Below are 14,782 nucleotides of genomic sequence, written 5' to 3'. Positions count from 1 at the left end.
TTAATTCGAACCACCCCAACCATGTAAAAACATCAGTCGTAAAAGGTTTAAAACACCATATTGAATCCATATCTGATAACCCAATTGCGGATAAATTAAAAATTAAAAATCAGTTAATTGAATCAGATTATCCAAAAACACTTATAAAAACCATATTTGACAGAAACTTAATCAGTATGCCTCCTGATATGAAAAGTAAACCAAAAAAGGAGGTTTTAGTTTTACCCTATATACCTAAAACCACAGAGAAACTTAAACGTATTTTGAAAAATTATAAAATAAACTTAGTATCTAAAACCACTAATATTCTAAAAAATCAAATTTCTCATTTAAAACCTAAAATAGAGGATTCCGCAATTCGAGGCGTTATTTATGAAATCCCTTGCTCATGAGGAAAAACGTACATTGGTGAAACAAAACGTTCCATTTTAGACAGGATTCGTGAACATAAATCCTGCGTGGCTAAGGGCGATATGAATAACGGAATTTCAAAACATATTTGGTCTACGTTAAATCACTCTATTAAATGGGATGATTACAAAATTTTAAAACGTGAAACCAATTGGTACAAAAGAAAATTCTATGAAGGATTGTATTTTCGTAAACTAGGTAATTTAAATTTAGATAAAGGATGTCAGGAAGTAACTAATTGGGGTAATATTGTGATTTAAAAAAAATATATATATATTTATATTTTAATAATTCACACTGACTTACATATACTTTGGATTTATCTGTTACATTGATTCTATTACACACGTAAATTGTTAAAATCAGAAAAACTTTTGTTTATTTTTTAACACGTTGACCTTCTGCTCGCGTGATATTAGAACTTGTATATGGCGCGTGGTAAAATTTTAAATCAAATTAAAACTAACGAACGACTAAAGAAGAGCCTCGGCTCGAAACGTCTTGTATAAAATAAGTTTTATCTTCTAATACCATGCCGTTTTCTCTGAATTAAACATAATTTCTACTAGTTTACGTCACTTTTATTGACTGAAAATATCAAATATTCATTTAGAGATGTAGTTCCATTTGCTGTCGTTACGTCGTAAAACTCAGTACCGTATTTGTTAATGCATATATTTAAAATTAAAATAATAATAATAATAATTTAATGCATTTTTGGAACATTCTGAACGTGAACAAAAATATCGTATGTTGTATTTATATTTGTGAATGTGCTCGATTAAAGAATCCAAAGAAACCAAGTCATTATTTATTAAACGTATTACTACTTATTCGTCAAAACTCAATGAAACTCGATAATTTAATATTTTATTCTAGGAATATTACATTAAATATGGAAAAATGAACTGATTGGAGTGAGGAGAAACATCCCGCATCCTTTTCCACTGAACAGTTCCGATGCTCTACACTAGATGGCAGCTCCGTACCAATAAAATAAAATCTAAAATGTGAGACCGTGGTGCCATCTTTCTTTTAAACTAGTTTTTGGGTGTGGCACGTGACATTTGTTTACAATAACAAAAGCCCACGCTGGGGCATCACGAAACCTTCCTCGGTCTTTTGTTAGAATTACAATTCCGTCCATTTATGTCTTTTTAACCAAAATATTAGTACTTATTTCAAAATGGCAACTATTTTACACAGAAACGGATCTCTGGATCACTGGTTTCATAAATTAAATCTTGGTAAACAGTATTCCTGACTAATTTCCAATTGTATAATATGTTTCAATTAACTTAGTTTAAATGTAATTGTTTTTTAAATTGACAGATAATTCTTATCAATTGCCTTTTTACTCCATAACACTTGGGGTATGTTTCACCATCTTTACATGGATGATAATGTACTTTGATAGCAGGGTACCAGGAGTATTCCCACCTTCTCCAATTTCGAACAAGAAAATTAGGTACAAAACTATTCATAACAAGCGTATACCTCGTAACATGTTAGTTTAACTAAAGTCTTTTTAAAATACAGATCTCAATCCGGACATAGAGTCCACTTAAACTACCTCTTAGCCATTATAAATGGAATCGCAATCTCACTTATAATTTTCTACGATATCTAAACACATTTTTAGATACATGCTTAACGAAAGAAATTGATTTATCTTAAACTTCACTTAATGGTCAGTATTTTTGTGCCAAATAAGCGTTAATATATGTCTAGAAAGCAAATCTAGTTGTACAAATGTTAGTATTATTGCTTGTAGCATTTTGTGCAGATCACGATTGTATAAAAATTTAAATTAAATCTTTATTTTTCTGGAAAAGAAAACCGTACAAAATCAACTTCTATGTCTTTTGATTTTTGTTTGTGAAATTTATAAGACGAGGGCAAATCGTATCTTAGTTGAGATATAATTTCCAGTTTAAGACCCCACTCTTTGCTTTTAGATCTTATATGCTAGAAAATACAGTTTAAGAGTTATTTGCTTAACAATTTAATAATAAGTAAAATTACTTCTCGGGTAGAACTTTTATGCAAACTATAAACCGCTGTATTAGCCATTGAAACCGCTACTTTTACGAATTCCAAATCTATACCTATTGAAAAAGAGTAACTTTACATTTTACCTTCATATATAATTCAATAACTTTGTTATAACCTTTATTATTTTTAGTTCCAAAAGGTGGGTTCATTATTACAGTGTCAAACTGTTTTTTCCATTGATTTTCACTTCCCACAATATCAATCTGAAGTAAATCTATATTCTCTATTTCAAATTGGGTTATATTTTCTTGGCATATATTTAAAGCGTTTTCATCTATATCCATTCCCAAGCAAAACCTTTCAAATAAAACTGTTTTTAGGTTTGTTTTGGGGGTTAGGATAATTTAGCATACCCAGAATCAAGCAAAGAAGCTCCAATAGCCAAAACGCCACATCCACATCCCAAATCGACAATAGATTTACTTTCTATATCGTCATAGGTGCTTTGAATTATGTGCAGCATATTTGCTGTAATAATCAAATTTAATATAAAACGATGTATAATAAAAATGAATGTTTATATACCAGCAATATGTGGACTCGTTGGATATTGCTCGTATTTAACTTTAGGGTTTTCAAAAACGTTTACATCTTGAAGGTAGCTTTCAAGTTGTTTAACTTTCATCTACAAAATGAACAAAAATTAATTCTTGAACACGAATTTCCCGCAAAAATAAAAGAGAAAACATTTTTCACGCGCCAAAAATCGCTTGTCAAAATAAAATAAAATGGCGACTTTGCTGTTGTAGATTTTCGTCTAAAGTTCGATGACGCGTTTAAGTTAGCGTTTAATAAACTAATTAGTATACAATAATTACGTATTTATAGTATAAGCATTCCTTTAAATTCCCGAATTATAGGAATTAAAATGATTGAAACAGAAAATTCCCAAGAAGTTGTGCAAAATAAGCCTCGGCGCGCCGGTAGGCCTAGGAAAAAAACCTGGAAAAATACCAGAGCTGCGCTGGGAAAACTTGAAAATTTGCTAAAATGCAAACTTTGGTAGGAAATCATAAAATTCGACCATCAAATCATTGAATTAATATAATTTTTTTTAACAGCTCAAACCAGTTAAAAGAACCTTATGTAGTAGGTAGTTGTGAACACACTTTTTGCAAGTAAGATATTTAATTTTGTAACCCCATGACAGCAATTAAATTGCTGGAAAATGTATTATACAGGGAATGCGTCAAAGATTTTACTGGAAATCACTGCCCAGAATGTAATGTTCCGGTGCAGGCCAAAGAGCTGCATCGGGATGTTACTATGTCAAACTTTGTCAATTACGCAAACCAACTAAAATCTATTATAAAAAGTGAAGATCAAAAGTCTAACAATAATTCGGAATCAGGCAGTGATAGTAACGAGGCGCCTAACAGTCCAAAAACCAACTATAAAAAATTCAAACCTAACGAAACTAATGGAAATGGCTTGGATACTGCTAACAGATCCCCTTCCCCTACATCCTCAATGAGATCATCTAAACGGCGAACTGGGCTACGCACCGCTAGCCCTAAAAAAGAACCAAAAGAAAATAAGACCAACCAAAATTCTGGATTGAAACTTAAACGTAACATCAAGGGGGAAACTCCTCTTCATTTAGCAGCGATCAAAGTCAGTTTATAATTAGAATATTCAAGTGTAATACCATAATTTTAACCCGTAACTTAACTCAGGGTGATGTAGTAACTATAAGAAGGTTATTACATCAGGGTGCTAATCCCAATGAAAAGGATAATGCGGGCTGGACACCTTTGGTTAGTTAAAACCTAAACTTAAACCGAAATAAAAGTCCCGATTAAATATATTATACTTTTTAGCATGAAGCTTGCCACCATGGCCATAAAATAATTGCGGAAATACTATTGGATAATAATGCACTAATTGACATACCTGCATGCGACAATGAAACCCCATTACACGATGCTGTTAATATGGGAAAAATTGATATTGTTACTTTGCTGGTCGAAAGAGGGGCTAATATCAATGCTAGGTAAACTTTTACAATTTTGCGTGATCTAAGACTATCCTAATTGTACAAATACCAAATTTGCAATACAGAAATTCAGCCGGAATTACACCTATGGATATGTCAAAGACTGACGAAATGAAAGAAGCTTTAAATACACCCACAAATCCTCCCTCTTCTGGGCAAAGTTCAAAAGCGTCTAATTTAATCCCCAAAATTGATGAAATTGTCCTCCTAAAAACCGGGCTGAATAGCGAACAAGAAGTAGAGTTAATGAACTGCGCTAATATTCTAAATGCAGCGGTTGTGGAAAGTTTTTCAGATGATGGTAAGCGTTTTTAAATGTAACATTTTTTAAACTGCTATAATAATATTTATAATCTTGGAAGTAACTCATCTGATTTGCGTGTGTGACGATAATGGTCACTGTCTAAGGACCATGAAATTTCTACAAGCAATTTTATCTGGAAAATGGATTTTAAACTACACTTGTAAATATTTCCGCTTAATAATAATAAGAAGCTTTTTATTAGGGGTGTGCGAGCACCCGTTTTAATTGAGTACTCAAAACTCGATAAGCCTCGCCCGTAGAGCTTCAAAGTTTGGAAAAGTCAAACTCGGTAAAACCTTGAGTTTTTATCGAGTTTTAATGTATTTAAAAACTCATTAAGCATTCGAAGCTTTGAAAAAGAGTAATTTTAAAACTCATTAACTCGCTAGGTTTTTGAAACTAACTCTGTAAGGAAAAGTTTTGAAACTCGACTCGGTGCGAAACAAATGACTCGCGCACCCCTACTTTTTATTTCAAAATAACGGGTGCAATTGTACCAATGGCTAACTAACTCTTATTTCAGGGGTTGAGGAATGCATTGCTTTTGAAAGAAAGGTTTTTGAAGAACCATACGAAGTTATTGGAAACAAGGGGCAACACAGTAGTTTTGGACCCAAAAAATCCCGACTAAATACAGTGCAACAGGTAAAAAGGATAAACTAGTGAATTATAAAATTGTATAAAATAACTTGAGTTTTAAGACTTTTTTGCACCCATATATAGTTCCCACCATTGTTTGATGGCTGTAGTTTCTATTTCCATGGATCATTTGATTTTCCATCACCCAACAGAGATAATTTAATTTTATTGGCTAAAATGGGTGGCGGTGTCATCCTTAACCGCGAACCCAGACCTTCAACCATTACCACAACCCACACAGTTCCTTTTCACGCGATTAAGGATGAAAATGGCCATACCTGTCCAGCCTATCAGTTCATAGTCTTTCAAGACAACGTTCCCACGAGATTAAAGAATACTTGTGATAAATATATCCGTTGTGTCAAGTTTAGCTGGTTGCTTAATTGTATTACCACCTATCAGTTATTGCCTCCAGAACCGGTTTAAAACTGATAATTAAATATCCTTTTAAATTTAATCTACCTGAATAATAAAAGCTCAATATTTTAAAAAAATATCTGCCTTACAGTATAACCTGTTTTGTTCCATTTTAGAATTGCGTAAAACCGCAAATTTTTCCAAGTTGTTTCGTTTAAAATAAAAAGGAGTGTGCTGGGTTTCCCAATTTTGTTCTTAATAGTATTGTATTTATTATCACTTATCAAATAAATATTTTTTCTCCTTTTGACTGACTCTAGAATCCTCTTAATTAATAAATAATATCAGTAGACCCTCCCATGATAATTAAAGATAAAAGCTTTTCCACTGAAAGATAAAATTGGGAGCCTGCAGGTGAACACTTATAAAACTTAATACATTGCTAGATATTTCTTGAGAATATCTCAAGTATACCCCATTAACTCACTTTATATTTCTGAAGTACTTTGAGAATTAACACCAGTTCTTCACTTTGGCTTACATATAAAAGCGCTAGCTCGACGATATTTAATAAATAGCTACCGTAAATTCGCTCAAGAAAAAAAATGTAACTCTTCTAATTACCCGCATCGCTTATGGACGCGGCCATATTGTTACATAAATTAATAAATAAATAAACGTACAAAGCGCTACCTAGCGACGAGAGTCGGGATACTTTGAGGGAAATTTAAAGATGTGATCAACCAAAATTTAAAAGAGAGCGTACGGTGTTTTTAAGCGCTATCAAAACCTCGTTAAAGGTAAATAATTAAATTATTTTCTTAAATTAAAATTATATAAGTAAACTTAAGTAAAGGTAGGATATGTATAGGTTTTCGATTAGTGGTTCTGACGGTAATAATTAATTGTTGCGAAAAGTAAGGTAAATCAAGTAGTCTTGTCAACGCATAAAAGCGAGATTCCCCGTTCACGCTAGTGGCTACAAGAGGAAATACATTTTTCTAGCGCAGGTGCGAGTCAACAAAACAATACCCGCGATACATCACTGTCTATTTTATTAGAAATATTAGTACAATTCGGAAAACGGGCATCACCTCGAAAAAAGTATTATTACAACTGTAGTCTATAGTCCCCATATTTGGTTGAAACTTTGGCGGTTGTCAAAATAAAATCCCCCAACCGCTACGAGGCGAAGATAGTGTTAATTGACGCCCAAAAATTCCGGCGAGGTCAAGAAAGGGGTCACAATCTCGACAAGGGTGTTTCTCGATTTTTAACGTCGAACCAAGTGAGCGTTTACAGAAAAAGTTGTAATTTGAGGGAGCTTTGAGTCGTTAATTTGGGGATAAATATTGATGGGCTTATGTCATGATTGGGGGCAGTTAAGACCAGGAAAGGACTATTTTGGCATGCGCACTTTCACGAGGGGGGGGGCGAATGGGGCGGGTCTACGAAACCTACCGCCCACCCGTCGCGTGACGATCAAACCCCGCCCTCCACCAAGAAGGTCAACAGGCGAGACCGCAGTTGCTTGACCACGAAAATACGTATCGTATTATTATCTAATGATAATATTATATAGAAATTTCTATAGATAACTTTATAAGTGGTATGGCCGTAAATTCCTTAGGATTAACTGTCCGAAGAGTCTGGCGAATAATGCAAACAATTATACAGTCTACAGAATGCTATAATTGTTACTAAAAATATTTTTCAAATTCTATAAAATATATTATAAACGGTAGATTAATTTTTACAACCGTCGGTAGAGGCAAAATTATTATAGATCGGTTTGCTCTACTAGCGCCTGTAGAAGTGTTCCACACGCATCGCCTCGGAGCTAAACGACTAAGCCGAACTCGCCCATTTCGAGGGGCACTCCCGGTTTCCGAAGAGAAATCGCGTGAAAGATGGAAGTGCGCGTCTTTCATCAACCCTTTTCCATCCCATCGCGGAACCACACCAAAAAATCTGTTAGTAATAAGGCTAATTAACAACAATGCCCTTACATTAATGAGGCGCAAAAAAGGTGGTAAGATCCGCGGCTCACGCTCGCAACTGATAATGGGAAACGCTTCTAGGGGAATAAACGCGTTATTCAGGTGGAGTCCAAACCACGATTTTATTACGCCGAAACCGACGCTTACCCCGAGTTTAGTCCCGAGCCAAGGATGAACAAACTTTACCCCTATACGCAACGTCGGCCGAATTATTGAGTGACCCCAGGACGCTAGAGGGCGTAGTTCGGAAGAAGCGGTAACACGCGTCGATGCCTGTACGAAGAACTGTTTAAATTAATCGATTAATTTGTTCCAACTCTTTCGAAGATTTAAACGACTTTGGGAGGGGGAGGGCGATTACGTTAGTCGATTAAAGTATATTTGAGAGAATCGGAGTAGACGGCGAAGTTCGTGATCTGTTGACCCTCCCTGAAATTAGACTAAGCAAAAAAGGCAATTATAATTAAAGGGGGAGCCACCAAATGATTGAGTCTCTCTCTTTGTCCATAAAGGTTTAGTGGCGTATCTGATTCTAGGCAGAGATAAGGAAAGATTATTAAATCCAGGGCGCGGTTGCTTGTCTTGCCCAACTAGCTCTCTCTCTCTAGCTTGGCTCACGACACGTTACAGACGACACAACGGTAAAGGGAGTTATTGGCGTACTGATCTCAGCCCAAATACGTCATTATCTCCAATAGAAATATAGTTATCGGTGGTTTCTTTTCGAATAGTAACGTTTTGACGTCATTTTACTCCGATTCTGTGGTGGCGAATAGTTTGAGTCGGAGTAAAAATATTTTTTCAAAATATCTGCCTGTGGCCTTTTTAGCTGATACATTCTGGCTAGCAGACGACAAAATCCGATTTTCTCCTTTACACCTGCTTTTCAGAAGGAGTGAAAAGTGTAGCCCTAATACTTCAGAACAAGCGAATAGTTTATGGGCCGGAGTTATTCGCATCTCCGGAACAGGCGTTTAGGTTGAAAAGAGTACACTTTTAGTCCTAGAACATACTTAAGGCGAAAACTATTCGCTAGTTTTGGAGTAATTTTTAGGAAATAGCGAGCAACTTCAAAATACAGTTTGGCTGTTATTCTACGGAAGAAGTTGGTAGTTTGCAGTAAAAGGTGTATTCTTGTCGTCCCAAAGTGAGCGAATAGTTTTGGCCTTAAGAAACCACTTTATGTTTAGATATAGGGAGTATATTTCGGCTGTTACATTCAAAACCTAATAAATTCCAATTAATTAAATTTGATATATTTCTTTATTTTGATTAACTTTATTTCTTACGTTAACGAGGTATTTATAGGGCTCGGGGAAACGGGTAAATTAACCGCCAAAATTGTAATGAATCATAAAAAAAGATATAAATATGGAAACCACGAATTTTATTTATTTGCATTCTCGATATTTCTACGAACTCTAAAAGGCCGAAAATCTGCTTCTGCTGCAAGCATTTTCACTTTCCACGTCGATCTTTTTTCAATTAAAAAATATTTATGGCTTCCACTATTCGCGTAGCTTCACAATCACTATTATCATAAGTAACATAATAAACATAAGTATGGCACAGCAAGAATTCGGTTAATGATAGTCTGCCGTGGAGTGATAGCGAAATAGGAAGTTTCCGAACAGGAAACTAGTCCCTACCTACTCTTTCCGTTGGCAAAATAGTTAGTAGTTTATACGAGTCTACACGCGTTTAGGTTTGAAATTCGAAAATAACTAACTTCTGAAATGGAGCCAGTGTTTATAATAGTTATTTTTATCTTCCGATTCAATAATTCATCACTATTTTCCAAAAGTAAGCGTTATTTACACATTTGAAAGCGTTTCAATTTTCAATAGGCCTTGGCTGGTCCGTCAAAAGGCTGCCGGCGGACCGTCGCCGATTTTCTGGGCATCCACTGCGCAGTTCGGGGAAAGTTGTCAGCACACGCTTTGAGATTTATCAGCTGCTTAGCAGACGAAAATCCGGCAGTTTATGAACGTTAGTCGCTATTTAGCTTTATGTAAATTGATAAGGCTAATTTTGCACTCCAAACAAATTCGCTACCTTAGACCCAAAACCTAGTAAGTTGGATTTGTTTAGTCGTTTTTCGAAAGACAATTTCAATCTTTACTTATTTCAAATCAGAGGTCTGACATTCGTACCAATCCTGTGCACTCTAGAGAAAACAGATTTTAGAAATCTAGAAATCAACTTGAAAATTTTGAAATCTGTGCGAGTATCCGTTCTGTAATCTCAAAATCAGTCAGTAATCAATACGAAAATCGTGCTCTGAAATCTCAAATTAAGTTTCTGATTTCTGAAATAACTTTCAGATTCAAAATCTCGTACGCAAAATTTTTAAATAACGAACCCCTCGACATTTTCATTACTATTACCAGAAGTTTATAAAATATCTGTTACGAGAGAAGTATCCATCTAACGGCCATAAAAATAAAACATGTACCTTCACAGGTTTAGTGTATTATATTCCTAACGATGGTCGCGTCAAAGTTCTAAGAATTCTCACTTTTATGAACAATCTAATTCCCTGATATTTCCCTGGCCTTTTTATGAACAATCTAATTCCCTGATATTTCCCTGGCCTTTTTATGAACAATCTAATTCCCTGATATTTCCCTGGAGTGTTTTATGAACAATTTAATTCCCCGGTATTTCCCTGGAGTTTTTTATGAACAATCTAATTCCCTGGCCTTTTTATGAACAACCTAATTCCCTGATATTTCCCTGGAGTGTTTTATGAATAATTTAATTTCCCGGTATTTCCCTGGAGTTTTTTTATGAACAATCTAATTACCTGGCCTTTTTATGAACAATCTAATTCCCTAACCTATTTATGAACAATCTAATTCCCTGATATTTCCCTGGCGTTTTTTTATGAACAATTTAATTCCCCGGTATTTCCGTGGAGTTTTTTTTTATGAACAATCTAATTCCCTGATATTTCCCTGGAGTTTTTTTATGAACAATTTAATTCCCCGGTATTTCCATGGAGTTTTTTTTATGAACAATCTAATTCCCTAGTATTTCCCTGGCGTTTTTTATGAACACTCTAATTCCCTGGCCTTTTTATGAACAATTTAATTCCCCGGTATTTCCCTGGAGTTTTTTTTATGAACAATCTAATTCCCTGATATTTCCCTGGCGTTTTTTTATGAACAATTTAATTCCCCGGTATTTCCGTGGAGTTTTTTTTTATGAACAATCTAATTCCCTGATATTTCCCTGGAGTTTTTTATGAACAATTTAATTCCCCGGTATTTCCATGGAGTTTTTTTTATGAACAATCTAATTCCCTAGTATTTCCCTGGCGTTTTTTATGAACACTCTAATTCCCTGGCCTTTTTATGAACAATTTAATTCCCCGGTATTTCCCTGGAGTTTTTTTTATGAACAATCTAATTACCTGGCCTTTTTATGAACAATCTAATTCCCTAACCTATTTATGAACAATCTAATTCCCTGATATTTCCCTGGCGTTTTTTATGAACAATTTAATTCCTCGGTATTTCCGTGGAGTTTTTTTATGAACAATCTAATTCCCTGATATTTCCCTGGCGTTTTTTATGAACAATTTAATTCCCCGGTATTTCCGTGGAGTTTTTTTATGAACAATCTAATTCCCTGGTATTTCCCTGGCGTTTTTTATGAACACTCTAATTCCCTGGACTTTTTATGAACAATTTAATTCCCTGATATTTCCCTGGCGTTTTTTTATGAACAATTTAATTCCCCGGTATTTCCGTGCAGTTTTTTTTTATGAACAATCTAATTCCCTGACTTTTTCGAAAAACTTAATTCCTTGATATTTCCCTGGTGTTTTTAACGAAACAATCGTATTCTCTGATTTCTTTGTGAACATTCTTATTACCCGATATACCCTGACGTTTATTGTAATAATAAATTAATTCCCTGATAAATCCAGGTTTACAATGACGACATATTATATTAAAGAGGTGAAAGCCACAAATATTACATACATTATTATATTATATAATATATATTTTATATTATATTATATTTTATATTATATTATGCATTATATTATGTATATAATATATTATATTATGCATTATATTATGTAATATATTATATTATGTATTATATTATATTATATATTATCTTAACTATTATATTATATTATGTAATATATTATATTATGTATTATATTATATTATATATTATCTTAACTATTATATTAATATTTCCCGTGTATCCTTTCGGGCAACGTTTAGAAGCTGCAATCCTCGATACCCTGGGATCCTGAAAAAAAAGCGCCAACTATATTTGAACGCGGGTTGGCGGTGGTACGGTAAAGGGTGGTCAAATTCGAACGGGCATTTTGTTAACGATAGCGGTTAATGGGCTGGAACAAAGGGAGAGAGGGGGCAAAGGGCGGGCGGGGAGCCGCTAAATTTTGCCGGACAAATCCACCTCACGACACCAACTTCAAAAAAGATCCCGTTCGCACTCGGCACTTCGGGAAAAAATCAACCGAGCAACGTAGTGGAAACCCGACTGATCGCGTCGCGTAGGGTTCGTGGGAACGTGGTGTAATTTACAAAATACAAGATTTAACAGCCTTCGCGGTCGAGTCTATATAATGTGGACGCCAAAAACACAAGAAGGTCGGGTCGAACATTTCGCGTGATTCTGTGGCGGGATCGTGTTCGGCTTTATACCGGAAGTGGCGGTCGGTTGCTTAAATTGGTCCGGCGACTTCCGCCTCGGACCCCCGCGCTTTGACAGGGGCCGGGGAGGCTAAAACGTCCCTGTTTCCGTAGAGGTAAGCGAGCGGGCTAAAAGAACATTTTACATGTAGTCACTCGGGGTAATCTAGAAGTGACAACCCTCGGTGAGGGCGCACGCCCGCCCGCTTAAGCCTCGTCAATGATCTCGCCCACCAAACAGTCAACGCCGAAAAAGAGAAGCAAATAAATATCACGAAGAGGACGAGAATAAAAGTGTCATTTCTCGGGCCGCTCTCCTCCCGAATTCGCAGACGCGGAGATAGGAAGGAAGTGATGTCTGTCGCCTCACTTTGTCATCTTTCGATACCAGCAGGTGCATTTTCGGGGAGTCACGTGACGAACACGGCGGGGAAATTCAAAACGGGAAAAGGCGCGATGAAACCGAAACCCAATTCCATTAAATTGGTTTATCCACCAATTCATTTTCTCTTTAAGGATAGGGTGCTCTTAAATTAGCGAGTTTCAATAACCGCACCGCCATCTATCGGCTTTAAAAATAACTATTAGGATGGTATTTGTCATAACAAAGAGAAGCCAAAACTGACGTCATGGGTATGACGTCAAAGTTCCATCCTCGTCTGCTTTGGTGTCTGGATATTATTGAAACTCGCTTATTACGTAAGAACCTTAACAACAGCGCAAATTCTATATTTAACTTTGAAGGGGTCGTTATGGTAACCACTATTCTGGAAGAAATTGTAAACTCATTATCCTTCAGGTTTCAGTTCGTTACGGGTCAACCAAGGTAGTATTTTTTGTACGTTAATCAGTATCACGTTAAAATGATTACAAATGATTAATTCTAACGGTCCTGTCAGTATAGGTAAACAAAACCTTCTACGGAGGGACAGAAACGGGCTTTCTAATTAAAAATTCGCTATCACGTTAACGAGGTCAGGGAGCTATTAGTTTTAAAATCTGCCTCGTTCAGCGGGAACCTCCGCGGGGATAATGAAATTAATAAAGCGCATTCATTTCGCCAAGAGGACCCCGCTGCAAAAAAGTTCATATTGAATGACAGAGGCCATCAAATAGTAGATTCTGGGGACTCCATTTTTAGAGATTATTTATGAGCGGGTCGATCGTTAATAAGAAAGAAGGGGAGAAAAAATAGTTTCATCCAACATGGCGGCAATTTTATGGGTGTGGTTACGTGTTAGGGGGACCCGGGTCGCGTGCCCCGACAGAGTTAAAGCTATAGAAACTTTTCGGGTGGGGTAATGGGGGCTGCCACGTACCGTATTAAAGGGGGGTCCACGGTCGCCCACCGGCTACCGAGCTAGAAGGCGGGGAGGAGGGTACAGTCCGCGTCGTCCGGATAGCTCTCGGTGGGCAGGCGAGGTTCAGCGAGTGACGCCCTTCCTATACGCGAGGACGTTGTCCAAAAGGCAAGCAGCTTCGTTGGCCGCATTTTGACACCCTGAGACGACTATGGCGGGCGCGGGCTGCTTGGGGTGCTCTCTCTCACCTCTACCCCCGCGCGTACTCTTCCCTATCGCGCACGATGATTTTTACAACGAAGAGGAGAACGGAGAGTGGAATTTTTCAAAATCCGCTTTTAACAGTCAGCTCCGATCACTAGAGAGGAGATCTCCGGCTTTCCTTCCCGAGCGGTTTTTTTTTGTCAATCACGAAATAATTTAGACAAGAAACAGATAAGTATCTTTTCGTTATATTTCGACGGTTTTCGCGTTTAAAAGTATAGTTGAAAATAATTTAGTTTAGAACTTTTACGTCCAAGTCAAGCGAGTCGAGAAATAATTTATCGTAGACTGAATTATATCGCGTGCTTTAAACCTTCTTTTTAATATATTTCAACTATTAGATTATTTTGGCAATTATTTTGAATATAAAACTAAAAAGTATATTTTTCCGAAAATGTTTTTTTTTTGACTTGCTGAGGTAGCGAGCTCAATTCCTTAGTAAGTAAAAAAGTCCATAATGAAAAAGGATAAAAAAGCTTATAGGGTTTAGCTTTTTTATACTTTTTCATTATGGACTTTTTACTTATTTTTTATTTTATTACTCTTTGCAATGTAGTCCATTATCTTTACAAGTAATTAAGGATATTTAGTCTACTTTTTCTAAACTTAACGCGGAAATCCCTAACACGAAAAATCCCAAACAGTTACAAAAAAAACCCTCGATTAATTCGAATATCTCCCGATACAATAAAACGAAAGACTAAAATTAAATCTTTGCGAGACAGCAAAATTTGGAAATTAGCGTATCATACGGCGTCCAACACTCCTACGCAAGT

The 14,782-nt window shown here is 36.0% G+C and overlaps 3 protein-coding genes across 8 annotated transcripts; 2 read left to right on the top strand and 1 right to left on the bottom strand.

The window, feature by feature from the left end:
* The first annotated feature begins 1,454 nt into the window (after positions 1 to 1,454).
* LOC149925121 (ADP-ribosylation factor-like protein 6-interacting protein 6) lies at positions 1,455 to 2,245 on the top strand. The gene is made up of 3 exons (XM_090160562.1): positions 1,455 to 1,658; positions 1,744 to 1,879; positions 1,951 to 2,245. Exons 1-3 carry the CDS (start codon positions 1,598 to 1,600, stop codon positions 2,039 to 2,041), a joined length of 288 nt encoding a protein of 95 aa, XP_090016688.1. The 5' UTR covers positions 1,455 to 1,597; the 3' UTR covers positions 2,042 to 2,245.
* Positions 2,209 to 6,386, bottom strand: Mettl5 (Methyltransferase like 5). Of its 6 annotated transcripts, none has more exons than XM_090160557.1 (7): positions 6,250 to 6,386; positions 3,875 to 3,979; positions 2,992 to 3,091; positions 2,820 to 2,934; positions 2,582 to 2,763; positions 2,437 to 2,519; positions 2,209 to 2,379 (listed from the first exon to the last, which is right to left on the bottom strand). In XM_090160557.1, exons 3-7 carry the CDS (start codon positions 3,089 to 3,091, stop codon positions 2,230 to 2,232), a joined length of 630 nt encoding a protein of 209 aa, XP_090016683.1. In that variant the 5' UTR covers positions 3,875 to 3,979; positions 6,250 to 6,386; the 3' UTR covers positions 2,209 to 2,229. The 6 variants fall into 6 exon arrangements, with proteins under 6 accessions (XP_090016683.1, XP_090016685.1, XP_090016682.1 ...); XM_090160559.1 differs by lacking the exons at positions 3,875 to 3,979; positions 6,250 to 6,386 and adding exons at positions 5,684 to 5,833; positions 5,912 to 6,003; XM_090160556.1 differs by lacking the exon at positions 3,875 to 3,979 and having other exon boundaries at positions 6,250 to 6,384.
* On the top strand, positions 3,210 to 6,072 carry LOC149925120 (BRCA1-associated RING domain protein 1-like). The gene is made up of 9 exons (XM_090160555.1): positions 3,210 to 3,468; positions 3,528 to 3,584; positions 3,648 to 4,080; positions 4,143 to 4,223; positions 4,287 to 4,459; positions 4,528 to 4,763; positions 4,825 to 4,926; positions 5,290 to 5,411; positions 5,490 to 6,072. Exons 1-9 carry the CDS (start codon positions 3,335 to 3,337, stop codon positions 5,829 to 5,831), a joined length of 1,680 nt encoding a protein of 559 aa, XP_090016681.1. The 5' UTR covers positions 3,210 to 3,334; the 3' UTR covers positions 5,832 to 6,072.
* Positions 6,387 to 14,782: the final 8,396 nt, after the last annotated feature.

The sequence above is a fragment of the Leiobunum rupestre genome, chromosome 10 (genome assembly GCF_980474605.1).
Source record: "Leiobunum rupestre chromosome 10, qqLeiRupe1.1.hap1, whole genome shotgun sequence".
Taxonomy (NCBI): Eukaryota; Metazoa; Arthropoda; class Arachnida; order Opiliones; family Sclerosomatidae; genus Leiobunum; species Leiobunum rupestre.
The sequence above is the reverse complement of the archived record's forward strand: the minus strand, read 5'-3'. Positions and strand labels throughout refer to the sequence as shown.